The sequence below is a fragment of the Meles meles genome, chromosome 1 (assembly GCF_922984935.1).
Source record: "Meles meles chromosome 1, mMelMel3.1 paternal haplotype, whole genome shotgun sequence".
In the NCBI taxonomy this organism is placed as follows: domain Eukaryota; kingdom Metazoa; phylum Chordata; class Mammalia; order Carnivora; family Mustelidae; genus Meles; species Meles meles.
This window is the reverse complement of record NC_060066.1, coordinates 182,819,832-182,835,721: the sequence shown is the minus strand read 5'-3', so window position 1 is coordinate 182,835,721 and position 15,890 is coordinate 182,819,832. Positions and strand designations below refer to the sequence as shown.

At 50.7% G+C, this 15,890-nt stretch overlaps 1 protein-coding gene across 3 annotated transcripts in view; it reads left to right on the top strand.

Moving 5' to 3' along the window:
- KDM4A (lysine demethylase 4A) overlaps positions 1–15,133 on the top strand; it is a 44,759-nt gene extending 29,626 nt beyond the window's left edge. For all 3 annotated transcript variants that reach the window (XM_046006376.1, XM_046006382.1, XM_046006368.1), the window contains exons 13-22: positions 532–713; positions 2,063–2,267; positions 2,733–2,809; positions 3,475–3,530; positions 5,164–5,272; positions 5,607–5,792; positions 8,766–8,936; positions 12,466–12,585; positions 12,857–12,949; positions 13,831–15,133. In XM_046006376.1, coding sequence (XP_045862332.1) covers positions 532–713; positions 2,063–2,267; positions 2,733–2,809; positions 3,475–3,530; positions 5,164–5,272; positions 5,607–5,792; positions 8,766–8,936; positions 12,466–12,585; positions 12,857–12,949; positions 13,831–13,971 — 1,340 coding nt within the window. In that variant the 3' untranslated portion in view covers positions 13,972–15,133. The remainder of the gene's footprint in view (positions 1–531; positions 714–2,062; positions 2,268–2,732; positions 2,810–3,474; positions 3,531–5,163; positions 5,273–5,606; positions 5,793–8,765; positions 8,937–12,465; positions 12,586–12,856; positions 12,950–13,830) is intronic.
- The last annotated feature ends 757 nt before the right edge of the window (positions 15,134–15,890 follow it).

Below are 15,890 nucleotides of genomic sequence, written 5' to 3'. Positions count from 1 at the left end.
GATCCCTGTCGAGAAAAGGCAGATACCCCACAGACCTTTCCTGAGAGAGCTGGAAAGTTCTGACCAAGGCACATGGTGTAAAAACTTGGAAGCCTTGCCATTTCTTTGTTATTTTTGTTCCTTATTTCTCTTCAGTGCAGCTATAGAGGAAACTCTTAAAAGGTAGGGACTCACCATGCTGGCATATTGGAGGCAGCAAGTAACATGGTTTCTGGCAAGACTGTGTCTCACTGTGCTGCTTTTGGGCATATGATTTGAATGCTGGCAGCTGCCACGGGAAAGGAGAGTGGGCTGAACTCGGGTATAAAGCTTAACCAGAGAAGGCGGCACAGGCAGGACTGTCTGCAGTATCTTCTGAGTATTGAAGGAGTCTTTTGGAAATCACTTCTGCCCTTTGCCTTTATCAGACGTGTAGGATCTGAGGTTTTAGGCCAGACCTGGGACCAAGAATCCAGTGAGCTCATTGTCTCTCTAGGCAGAGCTGCTGATGTGTGGGGCTGGTGCTGACCCGTGCTCTGCTTCCTGCTCTAGAGTCATCCGAACAGCTGACCCCTGAGGAGGAGGCTGAGGAGACAGAGGCCTGGGCCAAGCCCCTGAGTCAGCTATGGCAGAACCGACCTCCGAACTTTGAGGCCGAGAAGGAATTCAATGAGACCATGGCCCAGCAGGCCCCTCACTGCGCTGTCTGTATGATCTTTCAGACTTACCATCAGGTACGCCCCCTTTATCCTCTCTGTGTACTCAGGCCCAGCAGTCCAGAGGGAAGCCAGGTTTACCTGTGGGTACACAGTGCTTGTTACTGGTTGTCTTGGGAGAGCCTGTTCTTCTAGTGCTCTCTGCCTCATCTCTGTCCTGGTCAGGCTTCTCCAGGCAGATAGTCCAGCAATGTGGGTTTTCACTGGAGAATGGTTTGCTGAAGAGCGATGTGTGTGTGTGTCTGTCTGTGTGTGTGTGGCTTAGCCTTGGTGGGATGCCCTGTAGCCATCCTGTGGCATTCACACTGTTCGCAGAGGAATCTGTTCTTCTCTTACCATTCTGGTCGGTGCTTGTTCCTTCCAGGCGGTTTTTCGTCCTGGCCAGTCTGGAACACTGCATTTCGTTACTGCAGTCTGCCAGATCCGCAGTGTTGTCTTCCTCTTGCCATTGCCACAGTGGACACGGGCAATAGTCAGAAGGAACCGGGGGGAGGGGAGCGGGGAGGGAGGTGGAGAAGCAGTCCTCTGGTGGTTGTGGAGGCCTGGCTGCACTGAGCCTGGCGTGGCCCCAGATTGACGCTTGCCAAAGACTGGGACATCACACTGACATATTTTGGATTAGTAACTGGCTGTGCCTTTCCATTGACAAAAATGCAAAACTGAAGAACTGTATGTGCCCCTGCCTGTGAGACAGGCGAATGGCCTGGTGGTGCTGTCAGCAGACCCTCAGTGCGTGGGTCTCAGAGCTTCAGGAGGGGCCTGTGCCTTGGGCTGACATAATTAGAGCCCTGTCCTTGGAATGGTTGTAGAGCCGGCAGATCCTGGCAGTCGGGCTGTTTGCCAAGGGAAGTACATGGGTGTAGCATTCTTTCCAAAGGGACCCCGATCCAGAAGTCCCAGGTGGGGGTCCAGCCGCGTGGCAGTGCTGCAGCTCAGGTGACTCGCTGCTGTGGGCCCTGGGGGGACATCTGTTCTAGTCCATGAGGAGTGTCTGCTCCGGGTCTTGTCCCTGGGTGGGACCAGCCATGCGGTGCCGCACATCGGGAAGCCCGCAAGAGCGACCTTGCTAACATCTCAGCGTGTTTTATTACCACTTGGTTTGGGAAGATGGAAATCCCAGTTGCCTCTTACCTCACTCCCTTTTCTCAGTTGTCCCCAGGGGCCTCTGTTTGATGCTGCTGTGAGAAATTGAATTTGAGTCATTAGAGGTAACTTCAATTAGCAGCTCTGGGATAATGGCTGTGCACCCGGGAGCCGTAGCCAGAGTCCTGCCAGTAACAGAGGCAGCTTTCTGCTGACAGAGCAGGTAGAAAGCTGGGAACACAGGCGCGTGTTCGCTGAGGGATGCACTTGCTCTCTCTCCTTAGGTCGAGTTTGGAGGCCTTAGTCAGAGCTGTGGAAACACTTCAGCTCTAGCTGTCCAGAAGCAGAGGACCAAGCCATTGATTCCAGAAATGTGTTTCACCTCCACTGGCTGCAGCACGGACATCAACCTTTCTACCCCTTACCTTGAGGAGGACGGCACCAGCCTTCTCGTTTCCTGCAAGAAGTGCAGTGTCCGCGTCCATGCCAGTGAGTGCCTCGCCTGTCGCCTGCGACCTGACCCAGGGGCCTGGGCTTGCTCAGTGCCGGTCTCACCCCATATTGGCCTCCCTCCAACCTGCCAGTGGCCTTCTCAGGCCCTCAACTGCAGATTGCTCTTGTGTTGTTGGGGAGTTTGCTGCTGATGGACTTGGAATTGTACTGACTTTGGGGTCTACCTTGTGCTGTTCACTGGGCCTCAGATACCAGGAGGTGATTAGTCTGTGCTGCTCCCTACGTGTTTAAACCAGGCAATGCACAGTCTCTGCCTTTTCGAGACTTTGGGCCACGGAGCTGTATGGGTGAACCCTTGGGTCCTGGACTCTAGAATTCAGGGGTTTTTCTGTAAGATTTGGTTGCAGCTTTCACACTGGTAGTGTTATAGAAAGGAGTTGCAGGTGTACATTCTCACCCTGGCCTCTGGGTTTAATTTGCTCATCTTGGTGTCCTTGTTAGGTTGTTACGGGGTACCCCCTGCAAAGGCTTCTGAAGACTGGATGTGTTCTCGGTGTTCAGCTAATGCCCTGGAGGAGGTGAGTGGTCCACACTGTTTCATCTTCCCTGTGACATTTGGCTTTGCTCAGAGCCGGGCTTTTTCATGTGGACTTCCTGTCTCCGGCAATCTGCACAGTGTGCCTGGTACACAGTGACGGCAAAGAGGGCAGATTGTCAGAATAAATCCCCAGGACAGCATGGCTGCCACCCAGCTGTGGTGGGCTATGAATGGGGTCTGGAAGCTGTGTCAGCTACATTGTGTCTGGACCCCATAGAGGCCCTCCTGAGGACCAGCTATAAGCCCCTTCAGAGAATCTCACTATTGGTTTGGGTCATCAAAAGGGGCTCATGGTTCTTTTGGTAGCTTTCTCGTCATCAGCCCCTGCCCCGGAACCTAGCAGTACCCTTGCCTGCAGTTTGAGCAGAGTGTTCTTGGTGACTGCTTCCAGTTTTTATTAGCAGTAACAGCGAAGAGGATTATGTTGAGTCAAGCGAATACTTGGTGTACTTTAGCCCCGGGTGGTCTCCCTGTCTTCCTGTAGGGGAGTCTTGCTTACCTGGACTGTGTAGGCGAGGCCCCACATGCCGGTAAGCCGCTTTCTTATGTGGAGGCTGCAGTTACCCAAAGGAGGCCAAGGAGAGAGCAGATTGGATGTTAATGACTTGGTGGAAACCCCTCTTTCTCCCCCTCCCTTCTTGGCAGGATTGCTGTTTGTGCTCATTACGAGGGGGAGCCCTGCAGAGAGCCAATGATGACAGGTGAGTTTCCGAGTGGCGGCTCTGATGCTCTGTTCCGGAGCAGCGTGCAGAGAGGCACTGGGAGGGCAGTGGCTGTTCATCAGTGACTGATAGAGGGTTTGGGAAGCACATCATTGGAGCTGGAATAGCATCGCCAAGACTGATTTTAAAAACGGGATGCCCAGGGGAGCCAAGCAGCCCCTAGACCTTTCCGATCTAGCTTCTCCTCTGAGGCAGAGATATAAGTGATGTCTTCCTTTGCAAGGAGCTAAGACAGACTCAGAGGTTTGGAGAGCCCTCACAGGTGATACAGAGGCTCCAGGGGCCGGAAGTGAGGACAGTTACTTTATCATAGCTGGGACCGGTATAGAGGTGGCTGTGGCCAGGGGCTTGTGAGCACTTGTCCACAGATACACACCCTGGCTTAGACCTGCTCTCAGAAGGAGGGTGCGTGTCCTTGGGGAGGAGAGCAGGACGTAGAGGAGAGCTCAGCCTCGCCCACCTCCTGTAGAGTATGATCCACAGAAGTCTGGGCATTGTTGCTGGCAGGCAGCAGCTTTTCACCGAGCTGACCCTTTGTGCCTGGTCTCTGCTTACGCATTCGGAGATAGAAGTGTGAGGTGGATGAAGGGCTTGCTCTGGAAAAGCTGGCTGTGTAGGGTATGGTGCCCACAGGTCAGTGGGCAGCTGGTGGTGATTATCCTCCTAGCTCCTGTCCCGTGGGGGCTGGAGCCCTTCTGCAGCGCAAGAGCCTCCTCCACCTCGTGCCGTTCCAGGTAGACGGCTCTTCTTGCCACTTCCACGCCTTTAAAGGCACTTGCTGCCATTTCTTAAGGCCACCATGTTCCTCATAGTTGTGAGAGAGCACTGTTGCAGGTTCTTCCTTACTTGAGTGGAAATGGCTCTGCTTGAGCCCCCCGCCTTCCCCATATATTTCTGGTTCTGCCCTTGTGGGGCTGCGCCCAACCAGTCTGCTCTGGCTCTTGCACAGAAGCCCCACTCTGTGTGGTAGGTTTCCACCGGACCTGGTTTCAGGGGCTCTCATCATGGTGCACTTCAGTTTCTCAGAATGCCCAGAACTGTAACTCTCCCAGGGTGTTCATTGAACAGACCTATCAGAGTAAGTCCTGGGCCAGACCTTAATGAGTGAGGGTGCTGTGGATGAAGGGAGCAGAGGGAGAGGTTATCTCAGCCCCGGGGAAGAGTTTGGGTAAAGGCCTAGCGGGGAGATCTATGGCTACTGGCAGACAGGGCGCACGGGGAGACATTTTGAGACATTACCACCCAGCTCCTGTGGTAAAAGAGGTCTTTATAGAGCTCTCAAATTTGTTTTCACTCCCTGAAACCTGCCCCAATTAGCTATGGTTGCACTCATTTTGCAGCAGACTGGGAATGAATTTGTGGTGTGAGAAGCACAACCCTGGGGTAACCCAGGGCGGTTTGCTGGGGACCCATCCCCATACTCAGTGTGGAGACACTCCTGGTTCTTACCTTGCTTGGCCCCGAGACCTTTCAGGTGGAAGTAAGAGGCCATGTTGGGTTGGGGACGGAGCACTGTGGTCAGGCCCACCCACTCTTGACCCGATATATTTGATGAGGAGGCCACAGGGGCTTGGAGCCAGAGGTGACTGATGTAGCCTTTGCCTTTTGGCAGGTGGGTCCACGTGTCTTGTGCTGTGGCAATTTTGGAAGCAAGGTTTGTCAACATTGCTGAAAGAAGTCCAGTGGATGTGAGCAAAATTCCCCTGCCCCGCTTCAAACTGGTAAGGAAGAGATGGGTTTGGGGACTTTGTCCGTCATTGCCCCATTTACACGTCTCTGGGTGGAGAGCATAACAGTTCTGAGGGCACCCTCTCCTCCGCGTGACCCAGTGTTCCTCTTTTATCCTTGGTTTTGGTCAGAATCTCTGAGTCACTGTATGGTTAAAACTATTTCACGAGAACACACGTATTCAGATACGAGGTTGGAAGAGGTGTGCGTGTCCTCTTGTTTTGGGAGGAAGGTTGCTCATTGGGCTCTGCGTCTGGGCTGGGGAACGGTAGAGGAGACAGCACTGGTAGCTCCTGGAGTCCCTGGCTTGCTTCCCTCATGTTGTAGAAATGTGTCTTCTGCAAGAAGAGGAGGAAAAGGACCGCCGGCTGCTGTGTGCAGTGTTCTCACGGCCGCTGCCCGACCGCCTTCCACGTGAGCTGCGCCCAGGCTGCAGGGGTGGTGATGCAGCCTGACGACTGGCCTTTTGTCGTCTTCATTACCTGCTTTCGGCACAAGATCCCCAGTCTGGAGGTGAGGGAGGATGCTGGTCTGCAATCCTCTTACCCGTCTCTAGGATCATTTTCTCTGCAGGCTGTCCATTAATTGTGTCAGCAAGTATGCTCTCTGGCGTTCTGCCTTGTGGAGAGTGCTGGTGAGGAAGGGACAGAGGCGGCCCCGGTCCATCTCTGTTCCCTGCCTGGCACCAGACTGCTTGTGGTTGAATCCTTGTGATTATCTGTGTACTTGTTTGCCACTCCTCCTCGAGGGGCCCTAGCTTCTTAATGGGAGCACCCCTATTCCCTAACACCATGTCCAGGACATAGCGGGGGCTTGGCAGATAGTGTGAACTGATGGAGAGACCTCAGAGGACTTAGCCATTAATGAGCATATGGTAGAGATTTTTGTGCTTCTCTAAATAGTGAAGCTTAGAGAAAATTACATGTCATCCCAGCTAGATAAGTTATGAGAGGGTTTGAGTAGAAGGTAGCAGTTGAAGTGGGACTTCAGTAGGAGGTAGGAATTGGGGCGCTTGGGTGGCTGAGTGGGTTAAGCCTCTGTCTTTGGCTCAGGTCACGATCCCAGGGTCCTGGGATCGAGCGCTGCATCAGGCTTCTCTGCTCAGCAAGGAGCCTGCTTCCCCCTCTCTTTCTGCCTGCCTCTCTGCCTACTTGTGATCTCTCTCTGTTAAATAAATAACTAAAATCTTTAAAAAAAAAAAAAAAAAAAGGAAGTAGGAATTGTGAGAGGGAGGGCTTTCGGGGCTTCAGAAGCAGAGCGAACATGTCTCAAGAGAACAGACACGTAAGACTGGTTCTGGGAATGTGGCTGGGCTGGCGGGTAAGGCCCTGGACTGCCCTTCTTGAGAGTCTGAGTTCTCTTCTGCTAGATGAGAACTATTCAGAAATTATGATTTTGAGCTATATTTCTAATAGTTACTCTGGTAGTGGATTCAAAGGCTCAAAGAATAAGAATTTGAGACAGGGAGACTGCTTAGTCTGGGAGTGGAGTGATGTCTGCAGCGGGAACACACCAGGTAGAGCTTTGGGGTCACGTCTCACCACGGGGTCCTATGATGGGTGGGATTGACAGTTTGTTGACCACCCTGGAGAGGGGAACATGGGGAAAGGGGTGAAGGAGTGTGAATTGAAAAGGGCTCAGATGGGGAGAGTGCAAATATGAGATTGCAAATACGGTGCTATTAACTGACCAAAACTGATTCAGAGTAGGGCTTCGGCTTCCAAGGGAAAGGGGGAGAGGGGGAAAAAGAGGGTAGGACCTTTGACTTTGAGGTCATTTCTGGAGAATTCTGATGGAGCCACCAGCAGGCAGCTGCTTTAACTAAGACGGTGAAGTTTTGGATCTCACCAGTTTTTAACAGGGTGGTTCAGTCCAGTTGCCGTTAGAAACTGGGCCCTGGAGATTCCTAATATGAGGAGCAGATGGCAGAGCAGAAGCCAGTGAAAGTAGCTGAGGAAGTACAGACAGAAGCTGGTGGAGAGGGACTGGGGGGCCGTGTTCTCTGGGGCGGGCAGCTCTGGTGTCATGTCCATCGGTGTCCCACGCTGCGGAGTCGCCATGGAGTCTGGCGGCAGGAGCCAGACTGTAGTTGGGGGAGTTAGAGTCGAATAAGAGAGGCCGCAGTAAAGCCTGCCAGCAGTATAGTGAACACGATCGTGCAGGACACGAGACACTGGTCTGGAAGAGCAAACCCATCACTGCCATGTGGCATCATGGCAGAGGCTTTTTTGGCTTACTGGATTCTTCTTTTTCATAAAGATCTTTCACTGAGCACAAGAGGTGATCAGGTGGATGAGGAGCTCAGCAAGAGGGAAGCTAGTCTTTAGGAGGGAGAGACTAGAGGGGCGGTGGGTGAGGTTGCGCTGAGCCCTGACGGCTCAGGGGGCAGGAGTTTGGTTATGGAGGCAGGACAGTGACTTGGGGATTGCCATCAGCTCTCCATATCCTTAAGTTGGCAGCTGTAGACTCTTGGTGCTGTGAGAAAAGGGGGGACTGTTGAGTATTTCTTTCACTCTTTCACTCTTCAAATACTGACTGAGCACCTCTCAAATACTGTCAGGCTCCGGTGTAGGTGCTGGGAGTGTTCCAGTGAACCAGGCAAAACCAAGCCTGTTCTCCAGCTGCATGCAGTTGAAAGACTGGGAGAAACGTGTAAACGTACAGTGTATCTGATGGGGAGGAGTGTGGTGGATGAAAACATAGCAGGATAAGGGGAGTGGAAGAGGCATAGTAAGCCACAGTGTCCATAGGTTGACACTGGGATGTGAGGGGGCTGGTGTGCGGCTCACTGGGGAACAGCATTTCCGGTAGAGGGGCCCACAGGGCTAAGACTGAGCTGCAGGCCTGTTCATCACACATGCTGAGGGTCAGCAAGGCCACACGCGTGACAGAGCACAGTGCTTGGGGAACTTGGGGAGGAGTGATTGGATAGGATGCCACCAGATGCTCTGGGATCCCATTTGCATCAAGGGCAAGTTCAGAATAAGAGCTGGCAGGGCTCTTAAAGTGGGGAGTCCCTGGTCACATGCAGCTGAGGACCTCCAGGGGACCTTGGCCGTTGTGCTGTAGCCCTGAGGGTAGAGCTCGTGCTGAGATGAGCGTGGAGCAGTGTCTGGGGCCCTGGGCTTGGGTCTCCTGAGGAGTGTCCACCCTGTTGTGTCTGAGCTGTGTGCAGGAGTGGGTGCAGGAGTAGGTCTCTTCTGGGAGTCTCTTCTGGGAGACAGTCTGGGGTAAGGGAACTAGGCGGGCGGTGTAAGACAGTATGGACCGGGAATTGAGGAGGTGCTGCATTTATGGAGGAGAACGGGATGCTAGTGTTTCGTAGCATCCCTGAAAAGTCCGGGTCCACCTGCCACCCTTAGTCCTTTTACGTTTTCATTTCCGTGCTCGTCTCTCCCTGGGAAAGAAAAACCAACTGATCTTTGTCCCCGTTTTCCAGTCCTGTCAACTGGACGTGGGAGTAACCTCTGCCTCTGTTTTTCCTAGCGTGCCAAAGGGGCCTTGCAGAGCATCACCGCCGGCCAGAAGGTCATTAGCAAGCACAAGAATGGGCGCTTCTACCAGTGTGAGGTGGTCAGACTCACCACCGAGACCTTCTATGAAGTCAACTTTGATGATGGTTCCTTCAGCGACAATCTCTATCCCGAGGACATAGTGGTAATGTCTGCAAGGAGCTGCTTGGGTGGTCTGGATGGGGGTGTTTCTAGGTCTGGCTGGCAGACTGACTGTGTGCCTGCCTGCCATTTCTAGCCAGGCCTGAAGTTCCATCAGTCTTTCCCTGAACAGAAAGGAGCATTTGTGTTGGTCTTTCCTCACCAAGAAAATTGTGTGCTGCTGGGCTACCCGCCTCCGTCTAGAACCTCACAGGAATCCTTGTTTTCTGCTGTACTTTGCAACGTGCTTCTTCAGTCTAAGCCATCCCTGCAAGGGGCTGTAAGGCAGTGCAAGAGCGCAGGCAGTGGAATCTGACCAGGGGGCCAATACCAGCTCCTTTGCTTATCAGTAGCTGTGTGATTTTGGAGAATTAGCCAACTCTCTTTCCTGTCTCTGCCCTCTTAGTAGACATGGAATTTGGTTTGGTTCTTTTTTTTTTTTTTAATTTTTAAAAGATTTTATTTTTTATTTATTTGACAGAGAAATCACAAGTAGGCAAAGAGGCAGGCAGAAAGAGAGGGAGAAGCAGAGAGCCTGATGTGGGGCTCGATCCCAGGATCCTGAGATCATGACCTGAGCCGAAGGCAGGCCTTAACTCACTGAGCCAGCCAGGCGCCCCTTGGTTTGGTTCTTTACAGGTGATGGTTTCTGGGCCAAGTCGGAGCTATCCCTGGCCTGCTTAAGTTATTGACACCTGACACACCCACTTCTAGGTTTCCTGGCTCAGTATTCAGGACTTAGTTCGAGTTTCCCTTATCCTCACTCTGCCTTTTCGTATGTTAGACTGAGCACCAAGGTAGAGGGATGAAGCCACTTCTTTGCCTTTAACAAATCTGGTATCTCCCACCTTTATACTGCTTTAGCAACCTAGTTGCTAAAACCACATTCATTAGTTACAAGGTAGACTTGAGTCACAGAAAAGATAATGTTAAAAGTATCTGTGGCAGTAGAACAGGTGTAACTTACCAAGCTTTTCTAGTCTACCAGGCGCTATACTAAATGCTTCATGGCAGGTGTCTATCTCACTTTCCATACCAGTTCTGAGAAGCCAGTGGTGGTATCTCTAATTTACAAATCTGTGATCTCAGGACTCTGTTTTCTAAAAGTTACTGAGGACCCCACAGGTTTTTGTTTTTGTGGGTAATGTCTATCAGCATTTATTGGAAGTTAAAATGGAGATAACTGATTTAAAATAATCTTTTTTTTTTTAATGGGGTGTCTGGGCGGCTCAGTTGGTTAAACATCTGCCTTCCTCACAGGTCATGATTCCAGGGTGCTGGGATTGAGCCCCACGTTGGGCTTCCTGCTCAGTGGGGAGCCTGCTTCTCCCTCTGCCTCTGCTGCTTCCCCTGCTTGTGCTGTCTCTTTCTCTGTCAAATAAATAAAATCTTTTTAAAATAAATCTTAAAACAATCTGGGTTTTTTAATTGAAAAATAACCATTTTAAAGCAATATTAGAGGGAAGAATTCCATTTTTCTACAGTTCTGCAAATCTCCTTATTCTTTTAAGATTTTTATTTATTTATAAGTAATTTTTACACCCAACATAGGGCTCAAACTCATGACCTTGAGATGGAGTCTCGTGCTCTACTGGCTGAGCCAGCCAGGCACCCCAGATTCTGCAAATCTCTTTAATGTTGTATCTTCATTCATTCCGTTGTGATGTATTATTTTGGCTAAAAGTATATGAAGAAAATTCAGCCTCACACAGGTCTGTAGTAAATGGAAGGGGGAGGAGTGTTTTAATAGCCTTTCATACCATTGTGATTATTCTTTGGGTACTATACCAAAAGTCATTGAGGAGTGGTTTCTTAAAAGTTAGTTGCAGGGTGGAATCTGAAAGGTCAGTGAACTTAAATTAAAATCCACTGGCTTGGGACGCCTGGGTGGCTCAGTTGGTTAAGCGGCTGCCTTCGGCTCAGCTCATGATCCTGGCGTCCTGGGATCGAGTCCCACATCGGGCTCCTTGCTCGGCAGGGAGCCTGCTTCACCCTCTGCCTCTGCCTGCCACTCTGTCTGCCTGTGCTCTCTCTCTCGCTCTCTGACTAATAAATAAATAGAATCTTAAAAAAAATAAAATAAAAAAATAAGAAAAATAAAATCCACTGGCTTATGTTGCACTGAGAATGAATCTTTACTTACGCCTAATTTCGTAACATCATACATTGGGTATTTAGAAAGTACTCAAGCATTAGACTATGAAGATCTTCCAAATGTCAATTTTTTTAAAAGATTTTATTTATGTATTTGACAGAGATCACAAGGAGGCAGAGAGGCAGGCACAGAGAGAGAGAGAGAGATTGGAGGCAACAGGCTCCTCGTTGAGCAGAGAGTCCGATGCAGGGCTCGATCCCAGGATCCTGGGATCCCAACTTGAGTCGAAGGCAGAAGTTTTAACCCACTGAGCCACCCAGGCACCCCTAAATGTTAAATTTTTATTATATAGTATCAAAAACCACATTTACTAGTATAACTGCTCAGAAATAAATTTATTTATTTAAATGATTTTTTTTTTTAAAGTAATCTCCATACCCAACATGGGGCTTGAATCCACAACTCCAAGATCAAGAGTCGCATGCTCCACCTGGTGCCCCTCAGAAATATCTTTAAATTTGGCAAAGCTTCAAGCTTAGTGCGGTGATACAACTTTCCTGAAGTTCTGATTTTTCTAAAAGCTTAAGTTTCATTATTGACAGTACTATGACTTCTTTTCCTTGAAGTGACAGGCTTATTTCATTCATTTCCAAGAGGATGTCTGCCAGTACTCAAGTCTGAATAACCGTAGTTTGTCAGCCAGTTTTTCAAATAAAGCCAGAGCTCCATGAAAAAAGCAGCTCACAGGTCAGTTACATGGCGCTTTTCCTCAAGATAACCATTGTTCTTCAGTAGGTGGCCAGAGTGTCTGCCTTTGAGTGCTCACATGTACTGAAGGACTAAGGTTTGACAGAGCAAGTTTTTCCGCTTCATCAAGAGACATTGTTAGGTGAAACCAGGTCTTTTTCCTTTTTTTTCCTCCCCCCTAAATTATGAGCGCACAGTGGTGAGGAATATGGTAACAACTGCTAATGCTTGAAGCCGCTGCCTTGTGCTGAGGAACAAGCAGTTTTACCTGTTAGAGCTTTTACACCATAGCTGCAAAGGTGAACTCAGAGGAGGCTAATAATGTTTTTTAGTAGTACTCTGAAATCCTCATTCTAGTATTTCTTCAGGGCAGGGCTCTGTCCTCCGATCTTTAGCAGGACAGTTAAAGGAATGTGAGAAGGATTCTTGATCTTGGCACTGTGTTTATTAAGTTTACTGGAAGCTTATTCTGGCTGCCCTTTTCTGTCACCTCAGAGCGTCAGGAGTAGAGATACGGGGCCGACTTGGACTCAGCAGGCAGCTCTTTCTTTAACTTGTATCTTTCAGCCCAGCGAGAGCCTGTCTTCCTTGGGCAGACATCTGAGCAGGAATTTGTCCTGGTTCCTTCTTCCCTAAGTAGATATGGTGATGAGGGATCTTCCTTTCACTCTTCTCACTTACTGTTCCCCAGAGTCAGGACTGTCTCCAGTTGGGTCCTCCCGCTGAAGGAGAAGTGGTCCAAGTGAGATGGACGGATGGCCAAGTCTACGGAGCCAAATTTGTGGCCTCCCACCCCATCCAGATGTACCAGGTAGCCAAAGGGTTTTTGGGGGGGTGGTGCTGAGGAATACTTGATTTGACCCAGTGTTTCCTCTGAGGAAAGCTCTAGGGAGAGCTCACCGGTTAGTAACCCTTTCAGAGCGTGCGGCTGCCCTGTGTCCTCTCTGCCAGAAGCGGCTTCATTTTGGTAGTCCTTTTTTCAGTGTTCTGGATCCTTCCTATGATGGCAGGAAATTGCCACTGTGCACTGTGGACCAGGGAGTCAGGGATATCACAGCCAAAGGTCTTTGTTTACTTGGTAGGTGGAGTTTGAGGATGGCTCACAGCTTGTGGTTAAGAGAGATGACGTGTACACGCTGGATGAAGAGCTTCCCAAGAGGGTCAAATCCAGACTGGTGAGTGTGCCTGCTGTGTGCCCTTGACCGATGAGCGTGCTTTCTGTGTGCTCTTGACTGGTGAGTGTACTTTCTGTGTGCCCTTGACTGGTGAGCGTGTTTTCTGTGTGCCCTTGACTGGTGAGCGTGTTTTCTGTGTGCCTTTGACTGGTGAGCGTGTTTTTCGTGTGCCCTTGACTGGTGAGCGTGTTTTCTGTGTGCCTTTGACTGGTGAGCGTGTTTTCTGTGTGCCTTTGACTGGTGAGCGTGCTTTCTGTGTGCCCTTGACTGGTGAGCGTGTTTTCTGTGTGCCTTTGACTGGTGAGTGTGCCTTCCATGTGCCCTTGACTGGTGAGTGTGCCTTCCGTGTGCCCTTGACTGGTGAGCGTGTTTTCTGTGTGCCCTTGACTGGTGAGCGTGTTTTCTGTGTGCCTTTGACTGGTGAGCGTGTTTTCTGTGTGCCCTTGACTGGTGAGCGTGTTTTCTGTGTGCCTTTGACTGGTGAGCGTGTTTTCTGTGTGCCTTTGACTGGTGAGTGTGCTTTCCGTGTGCCCTTGACTGGTGAGCGTGTTTTCTGTGTGCCTTTGACTGGTGAGTGTGCCTTCCGTGTGCCCTTGACTGGTGAGTGTGTTTTCTGTGTACCCTTGACTGGTGAGCGTGTTTTCTGTGTGCCCTTGACTGGTGAGCGTGTTTTCTGTGTGCCCTTGACTGGTGAGCGTGTTTTCTATGTACCCTTGACTGCTGAGTGTGTTTTCTATATGCCATTGACTGGTGAGCGTGCTTTCTGTGTGCCCTTGGCTCCCCTCTGGGAGGGAGCGAACAAAGCAAGGGTGTGTCCTTTTGTTCTTTCCTCTGGGTGATTGGCTACAGAGTGCTCATTTGGCTTGCTTATTCTTCTGTAGTCTGTAGCCTCCGACATGCGCTTCAATGAGATTTTCACGGAGAAGGAGGTTAAGCAGGAAAAGAAACGGCAACGAGTGATCAACTCAAGATACCGGGAGGATTACATTGAGCCTGCACTATACCGAGCCATCATGGAGTAGGTGCTTCTGGGGGCCAGCAGGTGCCCAGCCATCAAGGCGACAGCACTCTGGGGTTCCACAGCACAGCAGACACTTGGAACTCTGAAGTCTCTGCGAGTCAAGTTGTAAAACGAAAAGGAATGGAATAACCGACCCCATCATCCTCTCACGCCCCTGTTCCCCATCGCATTCCGCTATAGTGAAAGGACAGCCTTTCTTGGACATGTGGCAGCAGCCGCCCATCTCCCTGCTGAAGGGCTGAGCACTGAAACGCGGGGCTGCACTGGCCCTGGTCTACAGTGGGGTCGACTGCGCTGGCCGAGCTGGTTGCCTAGGACTTAGCTTCCTAACAGTCACCTGCACCAATGAGGCCGAGGTGCTGGTGCTTACTCCCTCCCCCTTTTGTATTTATGTGTGTGCGCGCGCGCGCGCGTGAGTGAGTGTGTGTGTGTGTGTGTGTGTGTGGTTGGACCAGCATCTGCCAGCCCCTGGCCTTTACTTTCTTCCTTGCTTGTCCAGGGCAACAAAATGTGAAATTCTGCCCTCAGCTGAGCTGAGCAAAGGCTCCTGGGGGTTGGCTGGAGATGGTGTGTGGCATCTGTCTGTCCCTGGAACTGCCTCAAGGGAGTGCTGGCAAAGCTGCAGTATCGAGATGTCATGGAGTTAATGCCTCCTCTCATCCTGTCTTGGAGGAGAAGACTGGGGGTAACATGGGTGTGTGCCTGTTCATGCTAGGCACGGAGCCTCTCTGGCACAGTATTAGAGGGTATGGCTGGGAACACCCTGAAGGGGGTTCTTAACAGTGGAAGCAGGCAGAGCCTGGTGGGTGATTCTGTCAACAAAAAATTGCAATCATGCAGGGGCTGGGAGGGTTAAGATGAATTGGGGCCATTGGAGACCAGGGGCAGGTTTAGACATGTCCCTGGTCTGGGGGTGGGAGGGAGCTGATTTGGGGGTGGGGGTGGGAATGGAGGGCAACACTGAAGGGGTTAAACAGGTTTTTGCTCCTCATGAATTTGTTTGCCTGGGCCCAGGATTGGAGGGCTTCACACCTATTACCCTGTGTATACAAGAATCAAATTTATAATACTTCCCTGTTTTTTGTTACGTATGAACGCTATAAACCAAATTATTTTGAAAACTGGTGCATCACCTTGTCCTTAGCAATAAAATGTGTTGAGCAGAGGATTGGTTGTATCTGCCCCAAGGAGCCTGAGTGGCCCAGGGTCAGGCTGGGGGTGTATCTAGTCATAAATTCTGGGGCAGGGCCAGGTATTTTAAAGTTTTTTTTTTTTAGGGTTTTTTTTTTTTTAAATATCCATTTATTTGACAGAGAAAGGCAGCACGAGAGGGAATAGATGCAGGGGGAGTGGGTGAGGGAGAAGCAGGCCTCCCACTGAGCAGGGAACCCAGTGCGGGGCTCAATCCCAGGACCCTGGGATCATGACCTGTACCCAAGGCAGGCATTCAATGACTGAGCCACCCAGGTGCCCCCAGGGCCAGGTATTTAAGAAGACTCAGGCAGGACCCAGGAAGCTGTCCTAAAAATGATGGGTTCTTTGTCAAGGTCTGGTCCTGTGGCTGTGTGCTAGACCAGGCAAGGTGACAGACCATGGGAGGCAGAGGCACTTGGGGGCTCTGAGCACCTTGTTTTGTTTCCTTTGCCTTAGGGATGGGAAGGAGGGAATGGAGGACTAGACCACTTTCACAGTCAAACAGGGTTTGGTCTCTCACTTCTGCTACACTTGATTATCTTCACCGAGCTGGTCCAACTTAATATCATGTGTTCCATGCAAATTGTGGAACCAGCCTAACAGTGTTTTAAGGGACTCGGCCCCCAGTGGGATCCAGTGGGATCTTGAAGCTACTTTGAGCTGCCTGTAGTTGGTGAGAAACTTACCTGGAGGATCCAGTCCCTTTGGTGGGTTCCTGGGGTATAG